Genomic DNA, 26,794 nt, shown 5'->3' on the forward strand with positions numbered 1-26,794 from the left:
TGCCTTTGAAGACACGTCAACAGATGCGTTTGTAGCGCAATACCCCCACCTAGTGGCATCTTATAGCTACTGCTGGAATGAATAAATGTGTGTCCAAAATAAAGACACATTTGTTGTAGTGTTGATGCTCGCTAAGTCTCTTATAGGACGTCGCTTGGTTTTGTTTGATTTTAAAAGCAAAATTTTGGATGGATTCCAAATTCTTCAACTTTTGTGGCATTTTACTTTGAAGGTTCCACTGTACGGCATAAAGTGAAGCTCCCTTTTATCCGTGCAGATGCAACGACAGCATTTGTTTACTTGGTTTGAAAATGCAAAAATGCTGCTTTTGGTTGAAAGCTTAGTTTAGATCGACACTGGTGATAAAAAGTGTTTGCTGCCTTTCTGTTCTTTTTTTTTTTTTGCATGTTTGTCACACTTAAATGTTTCCGTTCATCAAACACATTTAAATATTAGTCAGTGACAACACAGCTGGACACAAAATGCAGTTTTTAAATGAAAGGAAGAAAAAAATCCCAACCTACATGGCCCTGTGTGGAAGTGACTGCCCCCTAAACCTAATAACTGGTTGGGGCACCCTTAGCAGCAACAACTACAATCAAGCGTTTGTGGTAACTTGCAGTGAGTCTCTTACAGCGCTGTGGAGGAATTTTGGCTCACTCATCTTTGCAGAATTGTTGTAATTCAGCCACATTGGAAGGTTTTCCAGCATGAAGCGCCTTTTTAAGGTCATGCCACAGCATCTCAATAGGATTCAGGTCAGGACTTTGACTAGGCCACTCCAAAGTCTTCACTTTGTTTTTCTTCAGCCATTCAGAGGTGGACCTGCTGGAGTGTTTTGGATCATTGTCCTGCTGCAGAACCCAAGTTGGTTTCAGCTTGAGGTCGCCAACAGATGGCCGGACATTCTCCTTCAGGATTTTTTGGTAAACAGCCGAAATCCTGGTTCCATTTATCAAAGCAAATCTTCCAGGTCCTGAAGCAGCAAAACAGCCCCAGACCATCACACTACCACCACCATGTTTTACTGTTGGTATGATGTTCTTTTTCTGAAATGCAGCGTTACTTTTACGCCAGATGTAATGGGACACACCTTCCAAAAAGTTCCACTTTTGTCTCGTCAGACCACAGAGTATTTTCCCAAAGGTCTTGGAGATCATCAAGATATATTCTGGCAAAATTGAGACAAGCCTTAATTTCTTTTTGTCCAGCAGTGGTATTTCTGCCATGTAGGCTATTTTTGCCCAGTGTCTTTCTTATGGTCTAGCCATGAACAAGAGTCATGACCTTAACTAAGGCAAGTGAGGCCTGCAGTTCTTCGGCTGTTGTTGAGTCTTTTGTGACCTCTTAGGTGAGTTGTCGCTGCGCTCTTGGGGTCATTTTTTTGGCCGGCCACTCCTGGGAAGGTTCGCCACTGTTTCATGTTTTCGCCATCTCTGGATAATGGCTCTCACTATGGTTTGCAGGAGTCCCAAAGGTTTAGAAATGGCTTTATAACCTTTTGTCTCTGGATAATGGCTCTCACTATGGTTTGCAGGAGTCCCAAAGGTTTAGAAATGCCTTTATAACCTTTTTGTCACTGATAGATCTCAATTATAGATCAAAAGATCTCAATTATGTTTTGACAGGAGAGGCAATCACTTTTTCACACAGGGCCATGTAGGTTTGGATTTTTTTAAATGAAAAGTTTCATTTTAAAACTGCATTTTGTCTTCAGTTGTGTTGTCATTGACTAATGTTTGACAAACGTGCAAAAAAAAAAAGAAATGGGGAAGGTGGCAAACACACCACTGTATATACAGTAGATGATTAGAGAAGCTGCTGCTTGAAGACGTTCTATGAAATGTGTTAGTGGAGGAGAAGGAGGTGTCCTGTGGGATGTTGGAGAGAGGCTAAGCAATACTAAAAGACGGACCCCCATTCCCTGACCCCCCCCATCTCTCTGGGCCTGCCTGGCGTTGCGTATACCTCGTTTGGTGGAGGTGACGACATATCATGGTGTCATTGTGTCCGTGTCACAGTGTCCCTCCAGACAGGGTTGAACATAAGGATGATGTTTCATCACGTGACAAGAATAGCAAGTGATGCTTTATCATCACCGATATTTACTGTATGTCATCCACCCTTCCATCGTCAATATGGCCGCGTGCTGGCCGCTAGTCAAGGCTGCGTTCACGCCTGTCATGTCTGCTCGGGGTAAAAAGGAACTGTGGTGCGTTTAATCTGCTAGAACTCTGCTGTGCACCAAGCAAGCGGAGCGAGACCGCTTGACCGATGTCAGTCTCGGCCCGCTTGCAAGTGGATTCTGGTGCGGTTGGCTTCACTTGAGCTCATACACACGGACCAAAGGCACGGGTCAGTGTTAAAATGGCACGGTGACCAAAAAGAAAAAAATAAAGGCAAAATATTACAAGACTAAAGCTAAAAAAGAAAAATCACATTTCAATATTACGTACAAGAAAAATGTTGCAATTTTTTTTCCTGATATATATTTTTTAATTTCACAAGAAAAGTTGCAACATTGCAAGACAAAAGTCATAATTTTACGGGAATAATGGCTCAGTATTACAAAACAAAAGTCTAAATTTTACACAAAAATAAAGTCCTAAAATTACAAAAAAAAAAGTAATAATTTTACAAGAATAAGGTCTCATAATGACAAGGAAAAAAGTCATAATCTTACAAGAAAAAGTCAGAATTTTATAAGAATAAAGTCCTAATATTACAAGAAAAAGGTTATAATTTTACAAGAATAAAAACAAAATATTACAAGACTAAATGCTTAAATGAGAAAGATCACATTTCAATATTGTAAGAAAAATGGTGTGATTTATTTTTCAGATAAAAATGTTTTTAATTTTACAAAAAAAGTTGTAATATTACAAGAACAAAAGGCATAATTTTACAGGAATAATGTCTCAATATTACAAAAAAAGTCACAATTTGACAAGAATAAAGCCCTCATAGTACAAGCAAAAAAAAATGCCATCATTTCAGAAAAATACAAGTTTGTTATTACAAGAAAAAAGTCAAAATAAGGAAAATCACATTTTCATATTACAAGCAAAATTTGGTTGATTTTACAAGAAAATTTGTAATATTAAAAAAAAACAATCATTTTTACAGGAATAATTTTAAAGTCATAATTTTACAAGAATAATGTCTTGTTATTACAAGAAAAAAATTATACATTTACAAGAATAAAGCCAAAATATTACTGGAAAAGTTATAATTTTACACGAATAAAGACAAAATATTACAAGCCTAAAAACTAAATAAGAAAAATCACAATAAAAAATAAAGTTGTAATGTACAAGAATAAGGTATAATTACAAGAAAATGTCATAATTTTACAAGAAAGAAGTCTTAATATTACAAAAAATTTTAATTTTAAAAGGACGTCTTAACAAGAAATTTACAAAAAAAATCTGAATTTTACAAGAAAAAACGACTTTACCAAGAATAAAAGCAAATAATATTACAGTACATAACATTATAATTTTGAAGTATTATTATGGACTAATGATGGATGTTACCAGAATAAATTTGCAATTTGGCACTGAAAAAATGTTTTTTTGGTAAAAATGTTTTTGTTGACGTAAGAAGAAGAAGTTTCGAATATTTGAGATGTGTCATGAAAGCTGTCCAATCAAGTCCTTACTTGCCGCACAGCCTTTGGTCACATGACAAAAACACCAGTGTGAGCGCCAAGTGAACCGAACCAAAGTGTGCACCGGTATATACCTTTTTCTTTTTTTGTGTGAACGCAGCCTCGCTGTCTTGACCTTGTAGATTTGGTTTCCATTTCGTGTGCACATTGAAAGGGCTCTTTGAATTGTTTGTAAGTTGAAAAAAAAAACAAAAACAAAAAAACAAAAGAAAAGTGTGTTGTAGTCCTTTTGCGGATGCCAAAAGGAAAGCACATCAAGCGGCACATGGTACTATTCGTAGCAAACTGATGAAGTGAAGATATGCATTCTTTTACACTAAAGATGAAAAGAACTTACTTTTACCTCATGTCAGGGATTCCTGAAGAAGAAGAAGAAAAAAATCTATAAAAAAAGAGTACATAGTGAGCACCAATGGTATTTCAATATTAGCACATAGCTGTTTGTCTTTGCACAAGTAATAAGTGTATAGTGCTTTTCTTCCTCCTTTTTCTAAACTCATTTGTGTATTAAAACACACACACACACACACACAAGAAAGTACCAGTTTACAGCAAAACGTGCCGTTTGTGCGGCGGCGCACAAAGGGACAAACGCGCAGCGACGTCCAAACACAGAAAACACAGGAACGGCGTCCAGCACATGCACCGGGAAAGTACCGCAAACGTATCACATAAACCACGGGTGTCCAAACTTTTGAAAGGATGCGACTTTGGTGTTTTGTAAAGCAACACAAAAAAGTGCATCTCAGCTTTGTGATTTATTAATATCAACTTCACGCTTTGCTTTTTTTTAACATCTTTGCTGTTGTTTTTGAAATGTTTCAGATATTTCAACTTTCTTTCAGTCATCATTTTTTTTATAATATGATGACTTTATTCCCATAATATTTTTCAGATTATTTGTCTCCAGTCTAATTTTCCAACTTTACTTGACTTTGTTTTGTTTGTTTCTCATCATCTTACGACTTTAACTTTACAACAGAAACTCTATGCTACTAAAATGACATTTTTTTTTAAACGTTTTTTCTGACAATATGACTTTTTTTCTTAATATTTTGACTTTATTCTAATAAAATTACAGCTGTTTTTTTATCGAACTTTCTTTTTGTAAATTTTCTTATAATTTTAACTTCTTTTTTTTTTTTTACCAATATCATTTTGATTGTCTTCTCGTAAAATTACTGTTTATGTCCATTTCTGCTGGGGGTTTTTTCAACAATTTTGACTTTTTTACCCATAATATTAAGATTTATTCTCATACTATAATTTTTCTGCTACCTAATTTTCCATAAATGACAACTTTATTCGTTGTTACATTGTTTCTCATAATATTACAACTTTTTTCTTTAAAATTTCAACCTAATGCAACTAATGCTAGCTAATGCAACTTCTCTTTTTGACTTTATTTTTGTAAAGTGACTGCTGCTCATTCCATTTTTCCTTTTTTTTTTCTTTTTCTGTTATTTTCTTGTACATGATACTTTTAAACTGCTCCACAGGTCACAAATGGCCCCCGGGCTGCACTTTGGACACCCCTGATGTAAATCCTGCAGGTTGAAAAACAACAAGAAAAATGCTGCAAAATGACAAAAAAACAAATGCATGAGAGAAATGCGGCAAGTTTATGGAAGAAAAGAGACAATAGGCCGTCATGCAAACCTGAGGGCTATATAGTAGGGATATAGCATATACTTGTAGTATCCCTCAGGTATCCCTCAGGTCTGCATGGTTCGTCTTTAAAGAGTTAAGACTCAGTATTTGACAGTGTTGTACATCAATGTCAAGTATTATGTCTCAAGGCTTTAAAGAATTTACCTTTTTTGCTTTGAGGTTTGAATTCATTCTAAAATGTGTTCCCTTGTTTATCGCGGGACTAATCCGCAGTAAGTGAAGTCCGTGAAGTAGCCAACTTTATTTGTTGACAATGATTATATATGTTTTAAGGCTGTAAAACCCTTCACTATACACTTGATATACTTTTGGCAGACAGACGTTAACATTTTCTCACATTTCTCTCTTGTTTAAACACTCTCAAAACGTTTGAATTGTGATGGTCAGCCTACTAGGTTGGACACAATAAATGATTAAGTTACTCACGAGTATTCACTTCTCTGACCGTGCCTCGTCCTGGCGCCGTTCGACTGTAGCGTTTTAGTATCCTTGTTCAAACATATTGCTCCTGCCGTCGTCCTACTCCTTCAACCGAAGACTAATTGCTGCTGCTGCTTCTTTTATTGTTTATTGGCGGTTAGCAAGCAGCTCGTGCAGTTACCTAGTTTACTAGCGATGGCACAAAGGAGATTGATTGACAATGGTCTACAGCCAATCAGGACGCAGAACACAATGGGCAGGTTCTCCCTTAGCCAATAAGCACTGTTGTGGCTCTATATTTAGCCGGCTATTGTGTACTGTGGGTTCCTAATATGCTCGTACAGGCACGTAAACACACTGAGATGAGGTGCCGCTAAAACACATCTTCAACACGAGTATACAACACCCTCTACTGGTAGCACGAGTAAATACAATAACACACACATACAACAGAGCACCGATAGAGCGCTGTAATACGCCACAGGATTCAGAACATAATGCGCCTTCATACGCTGTTCAAAAAAATATGCAAAAATGCATTTAAATAGATCCGCGAAACAGGGAAGGTGAACCGCGTTGTAGCAAGGGAACACTATTTTGAAATCCGGGTCACACTTTACAATAAGGTACTCAAAAATACAGTAGTTATTGAGGAACTAATGAAGAACTAATGAGGAACTGATGACTAAGGCGCATAAATTTAGTGTAGTTACTGAGGAGCTAATGAAGAACTAATGAGGAACTGATGACTAAGGCGCATAAATTTAATGTAGTTACTGAGGAGCTAATGAAGAACTAATGAGGAACTGATGACTAAGGGAAATAAATTTTGGCTAGTTACTGAGGAACTAATGAACTAATAAGTAGTTACTGAGGAACTAAGGCGCATAAATCTAGAGTAGTTATGAGGAACTAATTATGAACTCATGAGGAACTGATGGCTAAGGCACATAAATTTACACTCATTACTGAGGAACTAATGAAGAACTAATGAGTAGAGTAGTTACTGAGGAACTAAGGTGCTTGAATTTAGAGAAGTTACTGAGGAACTGATGACTAAGTCACATACATTTAGAGTAGTTACTGAAGAACTAATGAGTAGAGTAGTTACTGAGGAACTAAGGTGCATAAATTTATAGTTACAGAGGAACTGATGACTAAGACATAAATTTAGAGTAGTTACTGAGGAACTAATGAGGAACTGATGACTAAGTCACATAAATTTAGACTAGTTACCAAGGAACTAATGAGGAACTGATGAGTAAGTCACATAAATTTAGACTAGTTACTGAGGAACTAATGAGTAGTGGATAGGGTTAGGTAGGTTGGTTCCTCATGAAGTACTGTAATTTAGTGTACCTTATTGTTAAAGTGTTACTAAAATCCTTTCAATGGGAACAGTTTTTCATGTGTTTTTAGCTGGTGCAGGATTTTCCTTTTGCGTTTGTTTGTGATCCTGCAGCGTTGATGTGGTTGTGATATGTAGAATTAGAATTTTCCCCGTGCATGTGTTTGCTGGCGTTTCGGATCACTTCCGTGTTTGTCGTGCGCTTTGGCCCCTGTCGTCCGCCGTAGCTTTTTTTTCTTCGTAGGTTCCAAACACCATGGCTTTTCTTAATGTTCTCAAAGCAAGCTGTATTAAAATAGAAGATGTAAAATATGATTAAAGACCCACGGTAATGTTCTCTACTTGAAAGTCTTGATATTTGCTCTTTATTTTTGGTTTTGGTTTCCATCCATCTTAGTAGCAAATGCTTGAATATAACCTTTATGGTTTTGTAACAATACATTCTTCTTTTTTTGGATTTCTCACTTGTGTTTATTTGAATCATTTCTTTTCTATCATTGAATAAAGTTCTGCTGAGTAATGCTTTGTCCTTTGTGTCGTCGTTGCTGCTTCTTGCGTCATTAGTTGGCTTTCAGGCTGGAGCCACTTTGTTGACGGCCATCTCCACGGTGGTGGCCGCCTCTGAGGTCTCCTCCTCCCCCTCCTTCCACCTCCACGGCGCCGTGCCACACAGCAGGAAAGGCACCACGTACTTCCGGAACTACCACATGGAAGAAAGTCATCACGTGTCAATGCATATGAAGCACTGATCTAAAAAAAAGACTGGATCGAGCTTCTATTGTTTTATTTTTGAAGCCAATGGAAATTTGCGGCGGCCATCTTGGTGAGACCACTTTGCTGTGAGACAACAGTATGGCAACGCACTGGTAAAACTTTTCAAAGCAAAGCCGTTCAAGTAGTGGCACATATATCAGGTCAAAAAAAGGTGCCAAGTAAAAGTACTTACGAGTGGAAGGTTCTTGGGAAGTGCTTTTTAAGTTGTGTTTCCTCATCCTCGCTTCCTTCACTGGCACTCCTGATGTTTTTGATGATTTTTCACTAATTCTTCGTTCGTATACCAGCACAATCACAAGTAAGGTGGTCTCACCAAGATGGCGGCGATCGAAAAAATCTGGCTTCAAATTTTGGCGCGTGAAAACAATAGGTTGCTAGATCCAGTCTTTTTTTTAGATCAGTGATATGAAGGAAACGACATAGCCACCAGTGGCAGAGCTACGTGGTCCCTCTTCGGCCACCCCACCGGCCACCCGGACATCTCAGGTATCAGCTTACTGCCACCCCGATGGAAAACGTCTTTAGTACGATAGTCATATTGTGTGACTGCGGACATAATGCACATATTTGCCTATTATCATATTATTCTTATTATTATCTTCGTTTCCTTTATTGTATCAAGTGATAAAGACGTGTATACATTTCATAAATCAATTCACTTGCATGTTTTGTTTACTTTTTAGGTTTTGTTTAATTTTAAAGATTGATCTATTCACTTTTTTTCTTTTTAGTTTTTATTTAATTATTAAAAAAAAGTGTTTTTGTGAATTAAATCAGGGCATTGATTTATTTACAGCATTTTAGGTTATATTTAATTTTAAATATCAATATTTATGAATCAATTCAGTTAGATTTTTTTTATGTTACTTTTTACATTACATTTAATTATAAAAATGTATCTGTAGGACTCAACTCACTTGTGTTTATTTTTTTTTTACTTTTTAGTTTATTTCAAAATTAATATTTACAAATCAATTCACTTAATTGTTTTTTTGTTTGTACTTTTCAGGTTTTATTGAATTAAAAAAATATTTATAAATAATTCAATTAGAATGGTTTTCTTTTACTTTTTAAGTTTTATTTAATTATTCAAAAAGTTATTTTAAATAAATTTCCTTAAAACAATGCGTTTTTTAGATTTTATTTTAATTTAAAGACTAATATTTGTAAGTCAATTAAATTTGAATGTTTTTTTTTTACATTTTAGGTTTTATTTAATTAGTTAAAAAAAGAAATAATATTTATAAATCAATTCACTTGTAATTTGTAATCTTTTGGGGGTTTTATTTTTATTTTAAAGATCAATAATGATAAATTAATTCACTTAAAATATTTTATCTAATTCTAAAAATATTTAATATATGAATACTTGGAAATTAATTCACTTATGAAATACTGAAGAACATATTAGAGTATTCTTTTTTGAGCATGCAAAACTGTAGTAAGTATTTAAAAATATTCCTACCCAATAGAAAATGTCCTTCAGCGTCTGTGCTGTCGTTGGTACCCACCAGAGGGCGTAATAGAGTAGTTTAATGATTTAGAAAATCGTTTATTTGAATGTAATTATTGTAAAAATAAGTTCACTTATTAAATGTATTTACGTTTTAAAAGTAATTGAATGTATTTAAATTGTATTATTACTCAAATGATCACATTTATTTCTATTTCAAGTCCTTCAAAATAAACAGTAAATTCTTGTGCATTCACTTACCACTCGGTGGAACAAGTACATGACTACTTTTATTTGAAGGCATGATTACTGGATGTATTTACTGTTTGTATCGTTTGGCAGAAATGTTTGCTCTTTTCCGACATTACACCCCTGTGCTTGCCACTGATGACCACCAGATGGCACAATGTTAGCGCTCCTCATTCAAGTCTTGCTCAAGTATAGATGACGTTTTTGATAACCAGCAAGTGTGTGTTTTTTTTACCTGTTTGTTGCAGTAGATGTAAATGATGGGGTTGTACACGGTGCTGGTCTTGGCCAAGTACACGGGCACTGTGGCCACCAGTGGGCTCATCTCCAAGGAGGGGTTGAAGACCACCAGCATGGACAGAGCCGCGTAAGGCAGCCAACTGATGAGGAAGCTCAGGACCATCAGGACCACCATGGACGCCACCTTCAGCTCCCCTTTAGCCACTGCACCACCTTCAAGGCAGGCCAGCTTGGATACCTGGCGTTGGTGGGGGGGGGGACGTATCAAAAAAACCTTTCAATAGTCAAAGATCGTGGCTAATTATTTCAGTGCAATATTCCATGCACTTCCTATAACTACTTCCTAAACAAACAAAAAATAAATATATAATCGTTTAAAGTAGTTTCATCCCTCCCAATAGTGAGCCTACAATTATTGTTGAAATATTTGTTGTATTAATGTAAAAAAAAATAATACACCATCATTATTACCCATAAACAATACCTACAGTGTATGAACGGAGCAGAAAGGAGACAGCATGAAGTTGTTCATTGCTCTGTGTGCCTCATAGGAACAAATAAGGAAGTTTGATGGTTATTTTATACATTAAGAGTGTTTCACCTTGAAGATTTCATTTATATCGGTGAAGACTTGTCACTGTCAGTGGGGATTTACCCCGAAAATGAGGCTTTACAGTTGGTTGTGTGTATTTTTGTACTTGGGATGCTGCTTTATCGGGATTGTTAAACTTTGCCCTTCAATTTGGTATGAAAAGAATACGCGAAGTGAAGCTCAAGCCATTCAAACGGAAGGATTTCCAACATCAGACTGGAATAAAAGATATGTAGGATGATTACTTATCGATTTAACAGTGCTCCTGTCAAAATGTCACCATGCAAAATACAATATTTTTATCCAGAACTACTATAAAATGAAGTAAACAATGAATTATGTTCGATATTTCACATTAAGTATGATAAACGGTTTATGTTTTTGAAGTGTGCAGGACTAGGGGGTACATTGCTTCAGGTCTACGCCACTTTAAAAAATTTGGGAACCACTGCTCTAGCCTGTACTATCATTTATTATTTTATTACTTTTTTTTATTTCAATATTTTGTCTAAGTAAGTAACAGTAGTAGTAAAAAGATATGTATATATAGCACCATAAGAAACATATTCTTCAGTTGTGTGTCAACGAAAAGTGAGTGTTATTATATTTAAAGGTGCAGGTGCCACACTGGCAAGCCCACCTGGTGCAACGTCCACATTAACTTGGAGTAGGACACCAAGATGACAGCAAAGGGGACAGCGAAGCACACGGCGAAATACACCAGGATGTAGGACACATGGTGGGGGTCCCGGCTGCGCCAGTCCGGCGCACAGGACGTCCCGACCCCCTCCGGCTCATACCTGCCCCACCCCAGCAGAGGGGGTACGTTCCACGTGAGAGACCACAACCAGGACAAGGCGATGCCGGCGAGCGCGTGCTTCTGCTGGAAGATCATGCGGCCTAGAGGCTTGCACACGACAAACATCCTCTCCACGGCGATGAGGGCCACGGTGCACAGAGACGTGATGCCTGCAAAAGAGGTGAAAGGCGTGCGGTAGCTTGAATAATGTCACTTTTTGTTGTTGTTGTGTTCACTCACCAAACAAGGACACGGCAAAGCCCTCCATCACGCAGCCTGTTCTTCCCAGGGAGAAGTACCCCTGGGCGTTGTGGACTACAGACAGAACCCCCCCTGTCCCGGCTGAGCCCAGGTCTGCCACGGCCATGTTCACCAGAGCGTAGTTGAGCGGTTGCCTCAGCTGCTTGTGCATCAGGGACACAATGATCACTGTAGCGTTGAGCACGATGGCCGGCCCGGTGAAAAGGGCCATGACCACGGAGAGCAGGATGAAGCCGGTGCGTGACAGCGGGGGCTCCCCCTGCGAGGGGACTGAGGAATTGGGTGGAAAAAGGAAGTGGTGCATGGATGCAGTCCTGTCATGCTCCCACTAGAGAAGACGTTCAACGTGTGAGCGCTGCAGGGGCAGTGCCGAGATTACACGCCTGCAGGAGGAATAAATCCTTAAGATCTGGATTTGACAAAGAGTAATTCCCGCAAATGATCGTCTGCGACCTTTCACCTTGCTTGAATGTGGAGGCGCTCACACAGGATAAGCCCTCAAGTGTGAAAAGTCATCATGCTGAAGCTACAAACTACATTATTGACTTATTTTTTGGAATCATTCATCTCAAGGAAACACTTTGAGCACAAAAAACACTTTGGCCACAGAGACACAGAAAACTCCCAACATTTGTACAAAACTAGTCCCTTTGCCCCGTACGGTATCCTTCCGCAGAATGGAGTGCCAAACAAAGCACCCTACTACTACTACTACTACTACTAGTTCCTAGTACAGCAACTACTGTGCATTTTTTATTGAGTGCGACTGCGAAATAACCCACCATGGGGCCAAAGAAAGTTGCGAGTGCCAGCAATTTGATAAAGAAGGTGAGAAACTATTAAATACCATCACGCCAGGATGTACACTTCCTTGCACTTTACAGGAATGATTTTCCAATATACAGTAGATATTTTCTATAAAATGTTTTTCTTCCTTTTTTGGGGTGTCTGAAGCAGATGAATTGGATTTACATGATTTCCGTTGGCTGCGACTGGCTGGCGACCAATCCAGGGTGTACCCCGCCTCTCAGTCAGTTAGCTGGGATACGCATACCCCCACCCTAGTGAGGATATGGGACAAATTGGTTTTTGTCTGACCTTTTGGAAAATATTAAAGACAAAAACCAAAGTACTGTACCATTATATTGGCATTCCACAAGGTTCAATCCCAGAGCCCCTGCTTTTTTTTTATATAACAAATCCAATCCAACCATTTTCTGTCCTCGTTAAAGTTGCAGGTGAGCTGGAGCCTATCGCTGCTATCTTGTAGGGTGCAAGGCAGGGTGCACCCAATCACAGGACACATGTAGATCAACAACCATTCACACTTTACATCGAGTGGGCCAACATACCTGCTTTACACACCTCATCAAAATGTTAAGAGCAGTTGGAAAATGTCACCAATGTACATTTTGCACATTTTGCAATGACATTAAAACAATTAGAGTAAGCAATTTATTGCAAAGAAGCATTCAGCAGCTGATCAAATGTTTAAGACCATAGCTAAAAAGAACTAAAATGGCCCTAAATTGAAGTAAAATGTATAAAAAAGGAGTGAGTAATGAGTAGCTGTGCTGTTCTTGTTAATGAGCTGAAAAATGGATTTGGGCATGCTTGATGCCAGGTGTCCATTTTTGTAAACTTGCCATCCATCCCCAAATATTCTCCATTGGATTCAGATGAGGGGAACACACAGGATGGTCCAAAAGAGTGAGCTTATTCCTCTGGAAGAAGTCCTTTGTGCAGTGCAGCGTTGTCCTGTTGAAAAAGCCAGTCATTACCACACAGACGAGGGCCTTCAGTCGTGAGGGATGCACCCTGCAACATCTCCACATGGCCAGCTGCCATTTGACGCCCCTGCACAACCTGAAGGTTCCATTGAAGGATCATGACAGCGCCCCCTCCACTGTGCCATGTGGAAAGCATCTCATGTGCGATCTCCTTGTCATGCCAGTAATGTTGGAAGCCATCAGGACCGTCAAGGGAGAATAAAACTTTCTTCCACCTTTCAATGTCCCATGTTTGGTGCTCTCCTGTAAATTCCAAACCTTGAATGAGACGAGGCCTTTGAAGAGCTTTTTTCTTTTTAAAAGCCTTCTCTGGTAGATGGTGTCTGATGGTTATTGGATTACACTCGGCCCAGTAACAACTTTCATTTGGGCTGAGGATGGTCCCGTGTCTTGACGAGCAGCCAATGGGATCCTCCTGCTCAGGACCGGTGACATTTATTTGGGTCTATTTTGTACCATGAGCCTCAGGCTGTTTGAAGAAGATTGAAATGACTTTTTCCTTTTGGGAATTTTGCACATCATCCACAATACTTATGTGAGACGCGAACAGACGTCTTTCTATTTTCTGTGCGTTCTAAAGATATAAAAACAGGTAAAAAGATGCAGGTAATTAATGCACGTAATGGGACATACCTATTTTGCCAAGGTTTTATGGTTTTATATGCAGCTACATTCATGATAACATGCATAACATATTTTGCTCTTTTGAAGCATTAGCGGAACTTCCTTCCTGGGTGCACTGATGTCACATAGCAACATAGAAAGGAACACTACACCTAGCGTTAACTTTTCCAAACTCAAAACAAAAACACAGCAGCAGTGGTGGCAGCTCCAATATGTAGCGTTACCTTTCACCAGTGGCCTGAGGCATTGTGAACCAGTGTTTGGTGAAGCTAGTCGCTAGCCGCCTAGTAGCTAGCCAGTGTAGTAGATCGATCGATCGTGTCACCATGCAAGTAACGTAGTTCTTGGGCGTAACAATGTTAGTAACAATGTCGCTATATGTCTTGGTTAACATGCAGGTCACATTATGTAAATGGGGCATCTCATTACACTGCCTCTTTTTAGCTGTTGTTATAGCTTTAGAATGCACAGAAAAGCGAACGACGTGTGTTCATGTGTGTTCACTATGTTCATGTTCAATGATTGGACTTTAAAAGGCCAAATGTTGGCAAAAATGTGCTCTTAAACTTTTGATCAGCCGATGAACAGCATATTTCACTGCAATGCTTGTTTGCCATCACTCTAAACATTTTGTGTCTCACTCCCATTTCCTCTTTTTGCATTTTGAAGCTCTGCTTCGAACCTCCTTAAGATCCAACAGTGCAGAACGTACGTTCTTCACATTTTTCAGCTACTCTTAACATTTTTATCAGGAGTGTATGATTTTTGCCAAGTGATACTGTATGTTATTTACTGTGTGTAGAATGTACATAAAATGTTCCACAGGGTTTAATCCCTGTGCCGCTGATGTTTGCATCCAAGAGAAGCTGTACATTTGACACTAAATAGCTGAATGAAATGTGTTACACATCGCGGGTGAAGAAAGCGCTTCAGCCTTTATTTGAAGAACATCATGTAACATGTCGGCAGGGCTGTGGTACATCTACTTTCCAGTAAAGCCGTTATCCAAGCCGCACTTACATGATTGGAGTGACACAGAGGTGGTCTCCTTTGAATGACTACGATCTTGAGGTGTAAGGTTAAGCCGCCCAGGATTGAACACGGCTGGAGGCGTCCCGTGTTTCACCTTCTAAGAGGTTTATGTCCACTCAAGTCAAGACGGGGATTACAACTGTTTGGGTTAAGAGTTCGGCACCTCATGGAGTCCCGATTCATTGGAAGTGATTCTGCGTTTATGCAGATCACCTACAGAGCTGCCACAACGGACTGCCAAGACTTGCCCAAGGACACTCGAGCAGGTTTGAGTTGAGGACTCCCTCCCTGGCATTTTATTGGACAGTTAATTAAAGCATCAGAGGCAGTCAGCATTGTGAGGTCACGGCGCCTTATCGCCACATTGCAGACATTTCGGGGCTCCTCACAACTTTGATGTACGACGCAATTACCGAACAAATAAAAGCTTCAGGTTGAAACACGGCAGCTGGTGGCGGCGCTGCCGCCAGTGGTGGCGCTGCCGCCAGTGGTGGCTGGTTTCTCTGGTCAGCGGAGTTATTTTTGACTGAATACGCATCTTAACCTCTCATGTGTTGTGTTCAGGTGAAACAGCTGATGAGATGCATAATGTAGCTGGGTAGAAAAGTGCTCTCTCTGCCATGAATCAGCCACTAAAACCTTCCGTGGAAACGCTCTAAAAACCTGCGTGCTCTCGTTGCTTCAATCCAGCAAACAATCCCAGCTTCATGTGTTCATCCATACTGATCCTGTTCAGGGTCACATGACCTGCTGTACTCCGGGAATCAATCCCTTCTGCACAAGAGTCAAAAGGAACCACTTGGCAACCGATCAGTTTGAAGTGTGTGAGTTACAAATAGTTTTGCATACATAATGCATGCGTGATGTTTTGGTGCATTTGTCGTCTCGGATGTGCAGAAAACCCTCAAATCCAAGAGTCACATTTTATGATACAGCTCCAGTTTGTCGCCTTCATGAAACTGGAGGCACTTATTTGAAGCCATGTTGTTCATTTGGGTCCTAAATGCTGCGTATATAGTGTGATATGCCATAAACAATGCATCCACAATATCTGATGAATTATTACATATATACTGTATATTGTGTGTATATAAATTGCAAGACACGTACATTTATTTGATATTTTCAAAGAAATTCAGTATATATAATATATACAATACAAAAATGAATGTTATATAGGCTGCATATATAGGCTATATATATATATATACTTTATATATTTGTGTTTGTAGGCCTATCATATGTATACATATTGCTCATATTTGATATTGTATATATATTTTTATATCATATACTATCAGAATTTTTTTAAGTTACTGAAGTTAAGAGAGGTATTGATTGTATTATAATTACCAGTACATAAAATATTGAACTGTATGTATTGAAAAGTGTCCTATTAGGTGCTTGGTAAAAATGTGTTCACAACTAAAAACTAAATAAACATCTAAATAAATAAGTCCAATAACTCTAACTAATTTAATGAAATTAAAATGTAACTTTAAAAAAAATATATGATTTCCATGTATCAATAATATGTCGGAAATCGCATTAGTTACATGACAAGAATTCTTCCTTTTATATTGAAAAACAAAGCAAAACAAAGAGCCAATAACGTGTTACGAGTCTCTCTCTTTTTCTCTCTCTCCTCCGCGGCGGGGAATGGCGGGCGGGGGCGGCTGGGGGTCTGTTCACAGAAGGATAACGAAGCCCACGAAGAAAAGAAGAGGGCTCAGTGGGAGGGGGTTGCTGGTCCGGATCGGTCCTCTTTGCTGGGACATGAACATGACGTTTCTTCACGGCGCTTGCAGCGTCCTCCGCCTCCTGCTCAGCGTCTTGGTGGGCTTGAACGTGCTGCTGATGGAGGTGACGGCGTCCCAGCAGGGCATCCCTCTGTCGGTGTGAGTGTAAAAGCATACATGTGTAGTCCGCATGCATCCGTGTTTCTAATATTTGGAACGGAGCACACAGGCCGCATGTTTGTGGAAGAACAGAGATGTTGAGGGAACTGTTCAATGAGTTGCTGTTTCTCTTCATTTCCTGCATTGATTAAATGTTACAAATAAGTAAGAATGCATGCATGCGGAAAGGGGGGTTCACTAGATTGGGAAAATAAGCTTTTTAGTGAAACATTTACAAGCATTTTTCTTATTTTAATGTAAACGCTGCTCAATTGGATGTCGTGCAATCGAAAATAAATCCTTTTTTCCTCTAAAAAATATAAAGCAAGGGTAGAATTGCTTCAGAATTTCGTTTTAAAGGTTGTTGCACTGCCATTTTACACAAGCGGGATATTTTAAAAGTCTAATCCATTTTTTTTTTTTTACAAAATGTAAGCAAAAATAAACTTGATTATAAGCCGAAGAAAATACAAATACACAATTTCTGTTACACAATGTTACACTAAAATAACATAATTGTACATCAAATGTAAATAATTATTATTACAGTATAATTATTACGTTTTAAGACGTCCCTTAAAATGGTTGCATGCCAATATTATTCTATTCAAAGGTGTTTTCTTCATACAAAGGCAGGTAAAGGATACGTCATGTATTTTTTTTCATGACTGGTGTTCTTGCATGTAGAAATAATGACTAATTCCTTTAACCAGCTTGTCAGAAGCCTGAAGTTTGCAAGAAAGTTTAGGCTTAAAGCACAGTGTAGATCATCATAATTACAGTAAGGTGTCAGGCATGGGTGAAGGTCAGGACGTGGACCGTGGGCCATTGTAAAAAGTAATAAAAACTGGTTAAACGTTTTGCAAAGAGGGCAGGTTGTTAAATATATTTGATCTGATCTTCGTTTGTCTTAATTGTGTCTTACAGTGTAAAACTCTGGGCTTCAGCATTTGGTGGAGAAATCAAATCCATTTCTGCCAAATATTCTGGATCTCAGCTGCTGCAAAAGGTATTCAGTGTCTGGTGGAAAGATTTCCTTCCATCTGACGCATTCTGATAGTTTTCCATGTGTGTTCCATGCACCTGCCATGCACGGCCCATTAACCACAACCCTGATTTGACATCCCTCCTCTCCTCATCCGGCTCCCATGCTCCCTGCAGTCAAGAGCTTCCATGTCTTGGATATGAATGTGACACGGAGGTAGACTGAACAAGTATGTGTTGGAGGAAGGTTGATATAGGATGAATGAAAATCATTAGCATCCAACCAACACAAGGCCAATGCGGTAGATGTGCTTTGGACCACTTGGTGGCAGAAGTGAGCATCAGGTGACTTGTGATGGGCACTACCATTTTTTTTTTTTTACAGTAAATACAGGTCCACTATCATACCATACGAAGACATTTTCACTCATCGAATAATTTCATGTGTTGATCATGATAATAATCAGAATAAAACACAAGACAGAGACTTTCAGTAAACAAAAAATATTATTTGTGAACAATTTTAATGAACTACAACAATGTAAGATGGTGGTTCTTAATTATTTCTGTCATGCCATATAGTGGACAGAAATATTTTTATGCTGGTGAAGACTTTTTAAACGTGAATGAATATGTGGCGCAATTTTACCTGCAAAGGCTGTAATATACGCCGCAAGAGCAACTGAGACTACAAGTCCCAAATGCACTACGCGCACAACACGTGCCTTTTGACCAGGTTTCGCCCCGCCCCTCCTCGTTAGGCCGTAATGAATGACACTCATTAGCTGCGACGTAGTTCGCTTCAATCACCATTAGCGGTAATGTGACACTTAGATATAGTCTTCGGTGCTATTTTAAAACTCTAAATTAGCATTCTGTGTATACTTATAATTGTTTTGTAAGTTGTGTTTGTCAAGAAAAATGCGAACTCACGCTGAATAGGTCGCTTTTAGTTGTTAGATAGTGTTAGCTTTCTCAGTTAGCATATTGCTACTAGCCAGGGAAGGAATTGCCTTGAATTCATGTTATTAAAATGTATTCTCGATCATTCTTATAAACTACGGTGGTAGTTGCCGCTGGTGAATTTATTTTCACACGCAGAAAAGTCGGAATCTTTGGTAAAAATGAAGATTTACAATGTCCCGTTCTTGATTACTGGCCTGCACAGATCTCTTTACATTCATCCAAAAAGTACTGTACTGTATATTATCTTAGTTTACAAAGTCATCATCTGCTTTGGACAGCATCGTGGAATAGTGGATAGCACATCTGCCTCACAGTCTGGAGATATGGGTTTGATCCTTTCAATGTTTTCCTAGTGTGTGCACGGTTTTCTCTGTGTACTTTGGTTTCCTACCATATCCCAAAAACAGCAGTTTTCCCTAGCTGTGAATGGATGGTTGTTTTGATGTGTCCTGTGAGTGACTGATGGCTGGGATATTTGAGTGTTTGAGTTTTGGCCTGTCCAGGTCCCCTTGCATTCATCACAAAAGTATATAATCTTTCGCTTTTAACCCATTCTCCTTGTTCTAGGAGCTGTGGGCTATCACAGCGCCGCGTCCCGGCACCAACTCCAGCACGGAGACACCCTCCTCCCCGGCCAAAGGCGGCAGCAGGATTAATTCCAGACTCTCACCTGCATGTCCCGGAACATGGGATGAAAGCGGGACCACAAGAGTGAACCCACGCAGATATGGCGAGAGCATACAGACGGCATTCAGAAAGCGACTCCAGGCTCAAAACCAGGGCCCGCCGTGCCCAGAGGTGAGGTGGCATTCAGGGTTGCAAACAAATCTGCATTTTTTTAGAAAGTTTAATGAACATATAGTGATATGCCCTGCAGGTTTGTTGCCTTTTTTAGTGTGGATGTAAGCACTTTGGCTCCTGCTCATGGAGGCGTGTCAGGAGCCAGTCAGCACAAAGCAGCAAGCTGTGAGGGAACTGGAAGGGTCGTTAGGCCCGGTCATTAAGACTGATCATTAGATGCTATGATTTCAGCTAAAGGGAAAACACAGTGGGGGAGCCTCTCCCGGCCCCTGGTGCTCACTTATGAACTTGTCATTATTTTGATCAATAATCATGATCGGTGTTGATTGTTGATGGATGGTGCTTAATCTCATCTTGATGATGAGAGGAGGCGGCACCGGGAAGGCGGAGTGGGGTGTTGAAGGGACACTGGGTGCTGAGGCGAGGAGGACAGGCGTGAAATGAACTGTTCTGCTCCACTGCGAGCCCGCACTCCTCCTTTCAGTAGGTAATTTGTCGCCTCATGTACTAGTGTGTGTGTTTTTGTGTGCGTCCCGTCCCGTCCGCATAATCTGCGGTGTGTTTGAACGGTCTACAAGCAGCTGCGGCTGTGTTTATCTTTGGATAACATTATTGGAGGTGTGTGATGTGGCTCAGTGGGCAGTCTGTGCGCCTGTCAGGTGAGGTGTTATGCAATGTTATAGTCCTCTGAGCTGTGGAGAGCTTTCTGTATCACCGGTGGTCCAGTGCATCCGGCAGAATCAGCATTACGTGAGGTGTACTTCATTACCCGGAATCAGCCAAGCTTGACACGTTATTATCTTTCTCCTCTGCTCGGACTCATTTCAATTACACTCTTACCATGCGTAGCCTTTTGGACGCAGCCCCGCCCATCCCTGGACCCCCCAGCTTGGCAGTCACCATGCAGTCAGACAGAAGGAAGCAGCGTGTGAAGCCAGTGACTGCGACCAGATAAAGACTATCAATCATTTGGTGTCGGATAGTGGGTCTTCTCAAGCGTCTCATCAGAGGCCGGCTGGTTGCCTGCATTTTGTCAACATTCGAAGGCTTATAATCCTTGTATAAGAATTCCTTACAGGGCGGGTGCTATGACACATAAAATGCAGTCAAATGTTGCAGATAAAGTGATAATGAAGCTTTCTTCTTTCTTGACAGGCCTAATTGGACACTTATTTAACTGGTTTAACCACGTGTGCTCAGAGTGGCCCCCAAAGAGATCGCTAACGTTTGCTGGTGCTGCTTGCTTGTTTCTAGAAATACAAGCCACCAGGAAAAACGGTCAGAGTGGAAGAAATCGATGGTGTGAAGCTGGTGAAAAACCTGGCTGTGAAGATGGAGGAAATGTTCCGCAAAAAAGCAGAAGCCACCAGGGTAGGTTGAGTTTTTGGCTGTTTTATGGTTATAATAGTGAGTCCCCATGTAAAAATATACCAAAAACCCATCAGTCTGATAAGGGCTCAAGCTAATTAAAAGATTTATTTAAAAATGTACTGAGAAAATGTACTTTATATGATTTTATAGCACATTTCTGCAGAGACCCGTTTGGATCCAAATTAAATGTTGATCAAAATTATTGTTATAATTTATTGACATATACAAGGCATAACTCCACCCCGAACAGTCCACTTTACACTTCTTCATTTACGTTTAGTTTTTTTCAGGTTACACTAATTTCCGGTGTATAAGAAGCTACTTTTTTCTCGCTTAAACCCTGTGGCTTGTACAGTGATGCGGCTAATTTATGGCTAAAAGAACTACAGTTTCCCACGATGCTTAAAGTGCAGCTTCAGGAAGTAGTGAATTGGACATGTGAAGCGGTAGCTAATATGTTTTGAAGTCTTGTACAGCAATCGTGTTTTGATCCGACAAATCTTAAGTAAGTTTGATCAAGTGTAGAATTGCTACAGCTTCTGTTTGGACTGCTTGGGCCGCGGCAGATATTAAGCTTAAATAAGAAAAGCGTCTCACATCTCATCATTGGGGCTAAGGAGTGACGAGTGGTGGTAGGGAATAACTAGCCGTTTTACATGCACTGTTCGGCAATGTTTAGCTAACCGCGTTGCAAGCACTGTTCTTAACTAGCCGTGTTACGTGCGCTGTTCAGCACTGTTTAACTAGCCGTGTTACATGCACTGTTTGGCACTGTTTAACTAGCTATATTACACACACTGTTCTTAACTAGCCGTGTTACATGCACTGTTTGGCACTATTTAACTAGTCGGGTTTTCTGCGCTGTTTAATTAGCCGTATTACACGCTGTTTGGAATAAAGCATTTATTTAATCAAAAGTTTAAAGAAACATTTCTGTCTAACATCTTTCTGTGTGGGCCACACGGTCTAGTGGTTAGCATGTTGGCCACACAGTCACAGTCTGGAGATCGGGAAGACCTGGTTTGAATCGTGGGTTTTCTCCGGGTACTCCGTTTTTCTCCCACATTCCAAAAACATGCATGTTAGGTTAATTGGTTTATTGGTTGTTTGTCTATATGTGCCCTGCGATTGGCTGGCGACCAGTCCAGGGTGTACCCCGCGTGTCGCCCGAAGTCAGCTGGGATAGGCTCCAGCATAGCCCCGCGACCCTAATGAGGAGAAGCGGCATAGAAAATGGATGGATGGATCTTTCTGTGTACAAAATATCCCATATGTACAATATTCTTCCCTTATTTTTCTGTTTAAATTTAGTGGGTGCGGCTTATGTACCGGTGTGCTCTATAGTCCAAAAATTATGGTAAGCAACAATGATTTAAAAAAACAAAACAAACAAATGTTGAGGACTGAAGCTGATTAGAAGCTTTTTTCAGGGGTAGACCCTGAAGGGATAAATGTATGTTTCCTTAAATAGTGGCCTCTGCTCTGATAGACACCGTGCTTAATTATTGCAGCGTCTAGTTGAACAGATAAATGCCTCTCTCTTTTTTCTCTCTCCATGGCATTAAGTAATCTGTGCTTTTCCATTTTCCAACCCATGAGAACTACATCAATTAAAATAATCCAGTAGAAACAAAATATAAATCAGCATGGTTTCACAGCCGTGCGGCAATTGCAAACTTGAATAGACGTATAACAGTACAGCTCGTATCTAAAGCTTAGCTTCTACACGCATTGTGGGTTGCTTACAACATTGGAGAAATGTTCTATTCCATTTCCATTATAACACGGAAGCAACAACCCTTACACAAGTACAAATAAATGCCTCTTCTCAATTAGATGTCTACTTCACTGCAGTAGAGTAAATAAACTATTTGAGGAAATGTGGTATTATTACTTATACTGCTGTAAATATGCCATGAATGATTTGAAAATGGAAAAAGTAGATTGATGCTTTGCGTTATCAGAGGCCTGAGCTGCAGCAGCCTGTCTACGACCTCTGCAAAGGGGCTGTTAGGGCATGATAACGTTTATCTCAGCCTGCCTGTGCTACAGTTCCTCCTGTAAATTTACACTGTGTGCTGTGAGATGTTTCAACAAAAGAGAAGAGAAGGGATTCATTTTTTTTGTACATTAAAATGAATCCAAGCAGCAGTTTTGGCTGCTATGTAAAAAGGGGCCGCTCATAAACAAAGAGAAAGGTAACGGCAATAGTAAAAATCCTTTTCTTAATGGATTTGTTGGCTTTCATCAACTGCTGACATGGAGAATTTGCCAATGAGGTCAATTGAATGCGTGCGGCAAAGCCTCAATTGTGTTAATAAAGCAGTTATTTTGACATGTGTGACAGATGTTAATTACCTGCTTGCCGTCATTTGCCCGAAAACACAGAGCCAAGCACATTTGTAGAGCGGAGTTATTATAGAGGTGACTGCTGTCTCGGTGCGCTGCGTGAAATCCTACACCAGCTTCCCGCCATCAATCACTGCACAGCACCTCTCCACTGCTGCCTGCAGGCCACTTTTTACACTAAAGGGATAAACAGTTTGGCCGACGAGTACCCATATATTACCGGACACCGGGGTGGCAAAGTGAAGAGCACACAGCAACTTTAGATAAAGCTTATTTAACACATTCAAAACACATGGTTTGAATATTCTCTTGATATTATTATCAGTATGTGAATGTTAAGAGAGGCACTGCTGTTGTTCTTCAGAAATATTTCATATAATAATCTATCCCTTGAGGCACCTGGAGGGACCAGTGATTCATCAACTTTGCTTAAATATGTTATATAGTCTTTGTAATTATGCTCTGCGTTGTTGCGATTTTTTAAAAAAGTGAATAGTAAATTTGCAAAAATGACACTTAAAGTTCATGACGTCAGCCGTGACGAGCTAGCTCTCGCAGTTTAGCCTCATTTCTGGAAGAGACGTCATTGGGGCAATATCACACAGGTAAACAAACATGGCGGTTTACGATACAGTGGATGTTTACAGTGATTATAGTGAAGATTTGAGTGATGTGTCCATACTTTTGAGGAGGAAGAAATATTTGGAGATGAAATAGAGAACAGGAACTTAAGCCTTAAGACATGGAGATGAAGATTAGTCGCCTTCAAAACACAGAATGGTAAGTGTAAATTACTCTGGAGTTGCTTATCCTTCGATTATTGTTTTAAATCAGCTTCTTTATGAATGTAAAGGGGTTTTATAGCCTGTTTTAATGGCTATACCTGTACATGTGGCCTCACGTCGACTATGAATGTTTGCTGTTGCCGCCGCCGCCCCCCACAGTAAACATATGGCTGTGAAAAGATGTTTACATAACGTATAATGCTTTGCAGCCTTGTCGCTATTGTGGAATAGTGTTTAGAAGACATTATGTAAACAAGACATGACTTACTCTTTTGTGCACCACTTTGAGGTAGTTGTCATTCTTTCTTGTTTTGATGTTTTTTCCTGTGTATTAACGGAATAGCATCCTGTTTCAAATTGCGTTCCTTCGAAGCAGTCATCAGTGAAATGATCACTGCAAAGGACAGAACTTAAGGTGGGCGTCCATCTGCCTCGTTTTCTGCACTAGCTTCGTACATTGTTGTCTTAAGCCTTCCTCTTTTGGAAAACAAAACAAACTTACAGTATCACTCAGATACTATCAACATCCAGCAGCAACACCAAGTTTTGGCATGACTACTATTTTGATGAAAAACAAACTGAACCAAGATCAAGCGTTTGTTTACTCTGCTTTAGCTGAGAGGTGTTACCCCAAATGAATGAAAATGAAAATGAAGCTATTAATGTAATTTTTGCAAATTTACCATTCGCTTTCAAAAATGGAACAATGTAGAGCAGGAGTCACCAACGTTTTTCCTTGTGAGAGCTACTTTTACAAAATGAAAATGGCCAAGAGCTACTCATTTTTGTAACATTTATTTTCAGAGCTTATTTTAAACCCAAACAAAGCGAATATGCTTGTTTTACCAGAACATTAACAAAATGCTGGTGTCCACAACTCACACTTGTATTTCAGAATGCATTTCTTTCTACTGTTCTTTCATTATTAACTGAAAACCTGAATGAAAAGCAGGCTTGCGGGCACCTCATGTGGTCGTGGGGGGCTACCTGGTGCCCGCGGGCACCACGTTGGTGACCCCTGATGTAGAGCATGATTACAAACAATATATAACATACAGTTAAGCAGAGTTGCTGAATCATGTCAGGGACCCTTTGATTGATTATTATGCCCATCCCGAGTACAGTTTATTTCAGGTATTTCACTGGTACTCTTTCTTTTTTTAACAGATGTCTTTCTTCTCTACACAGCGGCTGGTAGAGGCAGCGGAGGAGGCGCATCATCAGCACGAAGATAATCCAGACCTGCAGGTAAGGCTGGTCCCACGCAAAAACAACAACAACAACAAAAAAAGAGCATCACTATCATTAAAATGTGATGCATTATCATGGAGTGACCAAGAAGATTCATTTGGCCATGAAAGGGATTAGCGGAGGTGAAAGCAGTGTAATAGACGTGTCCTTCACATGGGTGTCAGCAGTGATACATATTGCGTCCTCGCTGAAGGCTGAAGCTCTATGATGTCACCACTCATCACTGACATGAGTCAAGGAAGGGAATGTTTCACACGTATAGAAGATCTATACCTGATTAAGACTGTCGGTGTACCAGTTTTGCTGGTGGGATTGGTGGGACACTTTGATTTCTTCTAGACTTTATTCAACAGGATTGAAACATCTGCTTGTGTTAGGGACATTGGAGTGGCTCCCATTGCGGATTTTCAAGCTGCATTGAGCTTCCTTAGTCGCTGCAGTGGGAATGCAGTATTTTTGTCGTTTATTAGGGGCCCCCCCCCCTTCTCTCTCCCGCCCTCCCCATCGCTTTCTCTCGCTCTGTCCAGAGGACAAAGATAAATGGAAGTCTTTTTCACAGAGCATTGTTTCACGTACATGACTCCAGATTGGAAATCCACTCGAGCAACAAAACCCTGAAATAACCGCAGTACTTTAAAGTTAATAGAAGCGTTTACAACATTTGAATGTGTTTCGGTTGCCTTGTTACTTCCTGCCTCTGTGCTGTTCACGCTGCTCTCACACTTACACGTCCTTAATGGAATTCATCACAGGACACGGCTCTGATTTCTCCATGCCTATGAATGATCTTAAATTGGTCTGCCACAGCCAAGCCACATTTCAGCTCAGTTTTTTCAAAGAAAATACAGATTTATTGGAATGACAAACATAATAATTAATGCAGTTGGTAGTGGTGCAGTATATCGTAAACATCTCTTGGTGTAATACAGTGCAGTTTTACACCTTTGCAAACAATTATTAAAAGCATGCCCTTCCAACAATGTCAACTTCAATAAAAATTTTTTTGTAAAGGCAGAATGTTGAACACAGCTCCCGTGTTGGATGGTGTATGTGTACCTAATGTTGTGGCCTGTAAATGATCATTCCGTTTCCATTGTTTTCCTATGAAGTGATTTTCTGGCTTGCAGTGTGTGTTAAAAACATTTAAGCAATTGTCGGAATGATGTGGAAATATTCAGTTCACACTTCTAAAGGTACGGAGCATCCGGATGATACTTGATTTTAAAGGCCATAAAAAATAATAAGGACAATACGACATCAAACTGTGTTAATGATGTGATGTCATGACATTGCTCCTCGTGGCATCATTTAGACAGTCCCGCCTTCTGTGACACCGCACATTTTTCATGGCCCATTTCACTGACTGCGATGAGATAAGAGAGGGCCTTCTTATCTGTGGCTTTTTGCATTGACCCCAAGAGGATTCACCACTTCAAGGGAGGACATATCAGGGATGATGTCTCCTA

The 26,794-nt window shown here is 39.8% G+C and overlaps 2 protein-coding genes across 8 annotated transcripts in view; one reads left to right on the forward strand and one right to left on the reverse strand.

The window, feature by feature from the left end:
• Positions 1-7,153: 7,153 nt before the first annotated feature.
• On the reverse strand, positions 7,154-11,810 carry LOC129186705 (parapinopsin-like). The gene is made up of 4 exons (XM_054785213.1): positions 11,457-11,810; positions 11,058-11,386; positions 9,821-10,063; positions 7,154-7,809 (listed from the first exon to the last, which is right to left on the reverse strand). Exons 1-4 carry the CDS (start codon positions 11,779-11,781, stop codon positions 7,681-7,683), a joined length of 1,026 nt encoding a protein of 341 aa, XP_054641188.1. The 5' UTR covers positions 11,782-11,810; the 3' UTR covers positions 7,154-7,680.
• A 4,821-nt stretch (positions 11,811-16,631) lies between these two features.
• Positions 16,632-26,794, forward strand: part of cacna2d3 (calcium channel, voltage dependent, alpha2/delta subunit 3) — a 37,656-nt gene continuing 27,493 nt past the window's right edge. For 3 of the 7 annotated variants that reach the window (XR_008572291.1, XM_054785318.1, XM_054785317.1), the window contains exons 1-5: positions 16,632-16,821; positions 17,749-17,830; positions 19,339-19,569; positions 20,827-20,943; positions 25,245-25,325. Coding sequence is in view for 6 of the 7 variants with exons in the window: in XM_054785318.1 (XP_054641293.1) it covers positions 16,700-16,821; positions 17,749-17,830; positions 19,339-19,569; positions 20,827-20,943; positions 25,245-25,325 (633 nt within the window). In the remaining variant the exon portion in view is untranslated. Of the gene's footprint in view, positions 16,822-17,748; positions 17,831-18,026; positions 18,151-18,567; positions 18,624-19,338; positions 19,570-20,826; positions 20,944-25,244; positions 25,326-26,794 lie in introns of those variants that run through there. The other 4 variants (XM_054785319.1, XM_054785320.1, XM_054785321.1 and 1 more) reach the window with 3 other exon arrangements.

Source organism: Dunckerocampus dactyliophorus, chromosome 8 (genome assembly GCF_027744805.1).
Source record: "Dunckerocampus dactyliophorus isolate RoL2022-P2 chromosome 8, RoL_Ddac_1.1, whole genome shotgun sequence".
Classification (NCBI taxonomy): Eukaryota; Metazoa; Chordata; class Actinopteri; order Syngnathiformes; family Syngnathidae; genus Dunckerocampus; species Dunckerocampus dactyliophorus.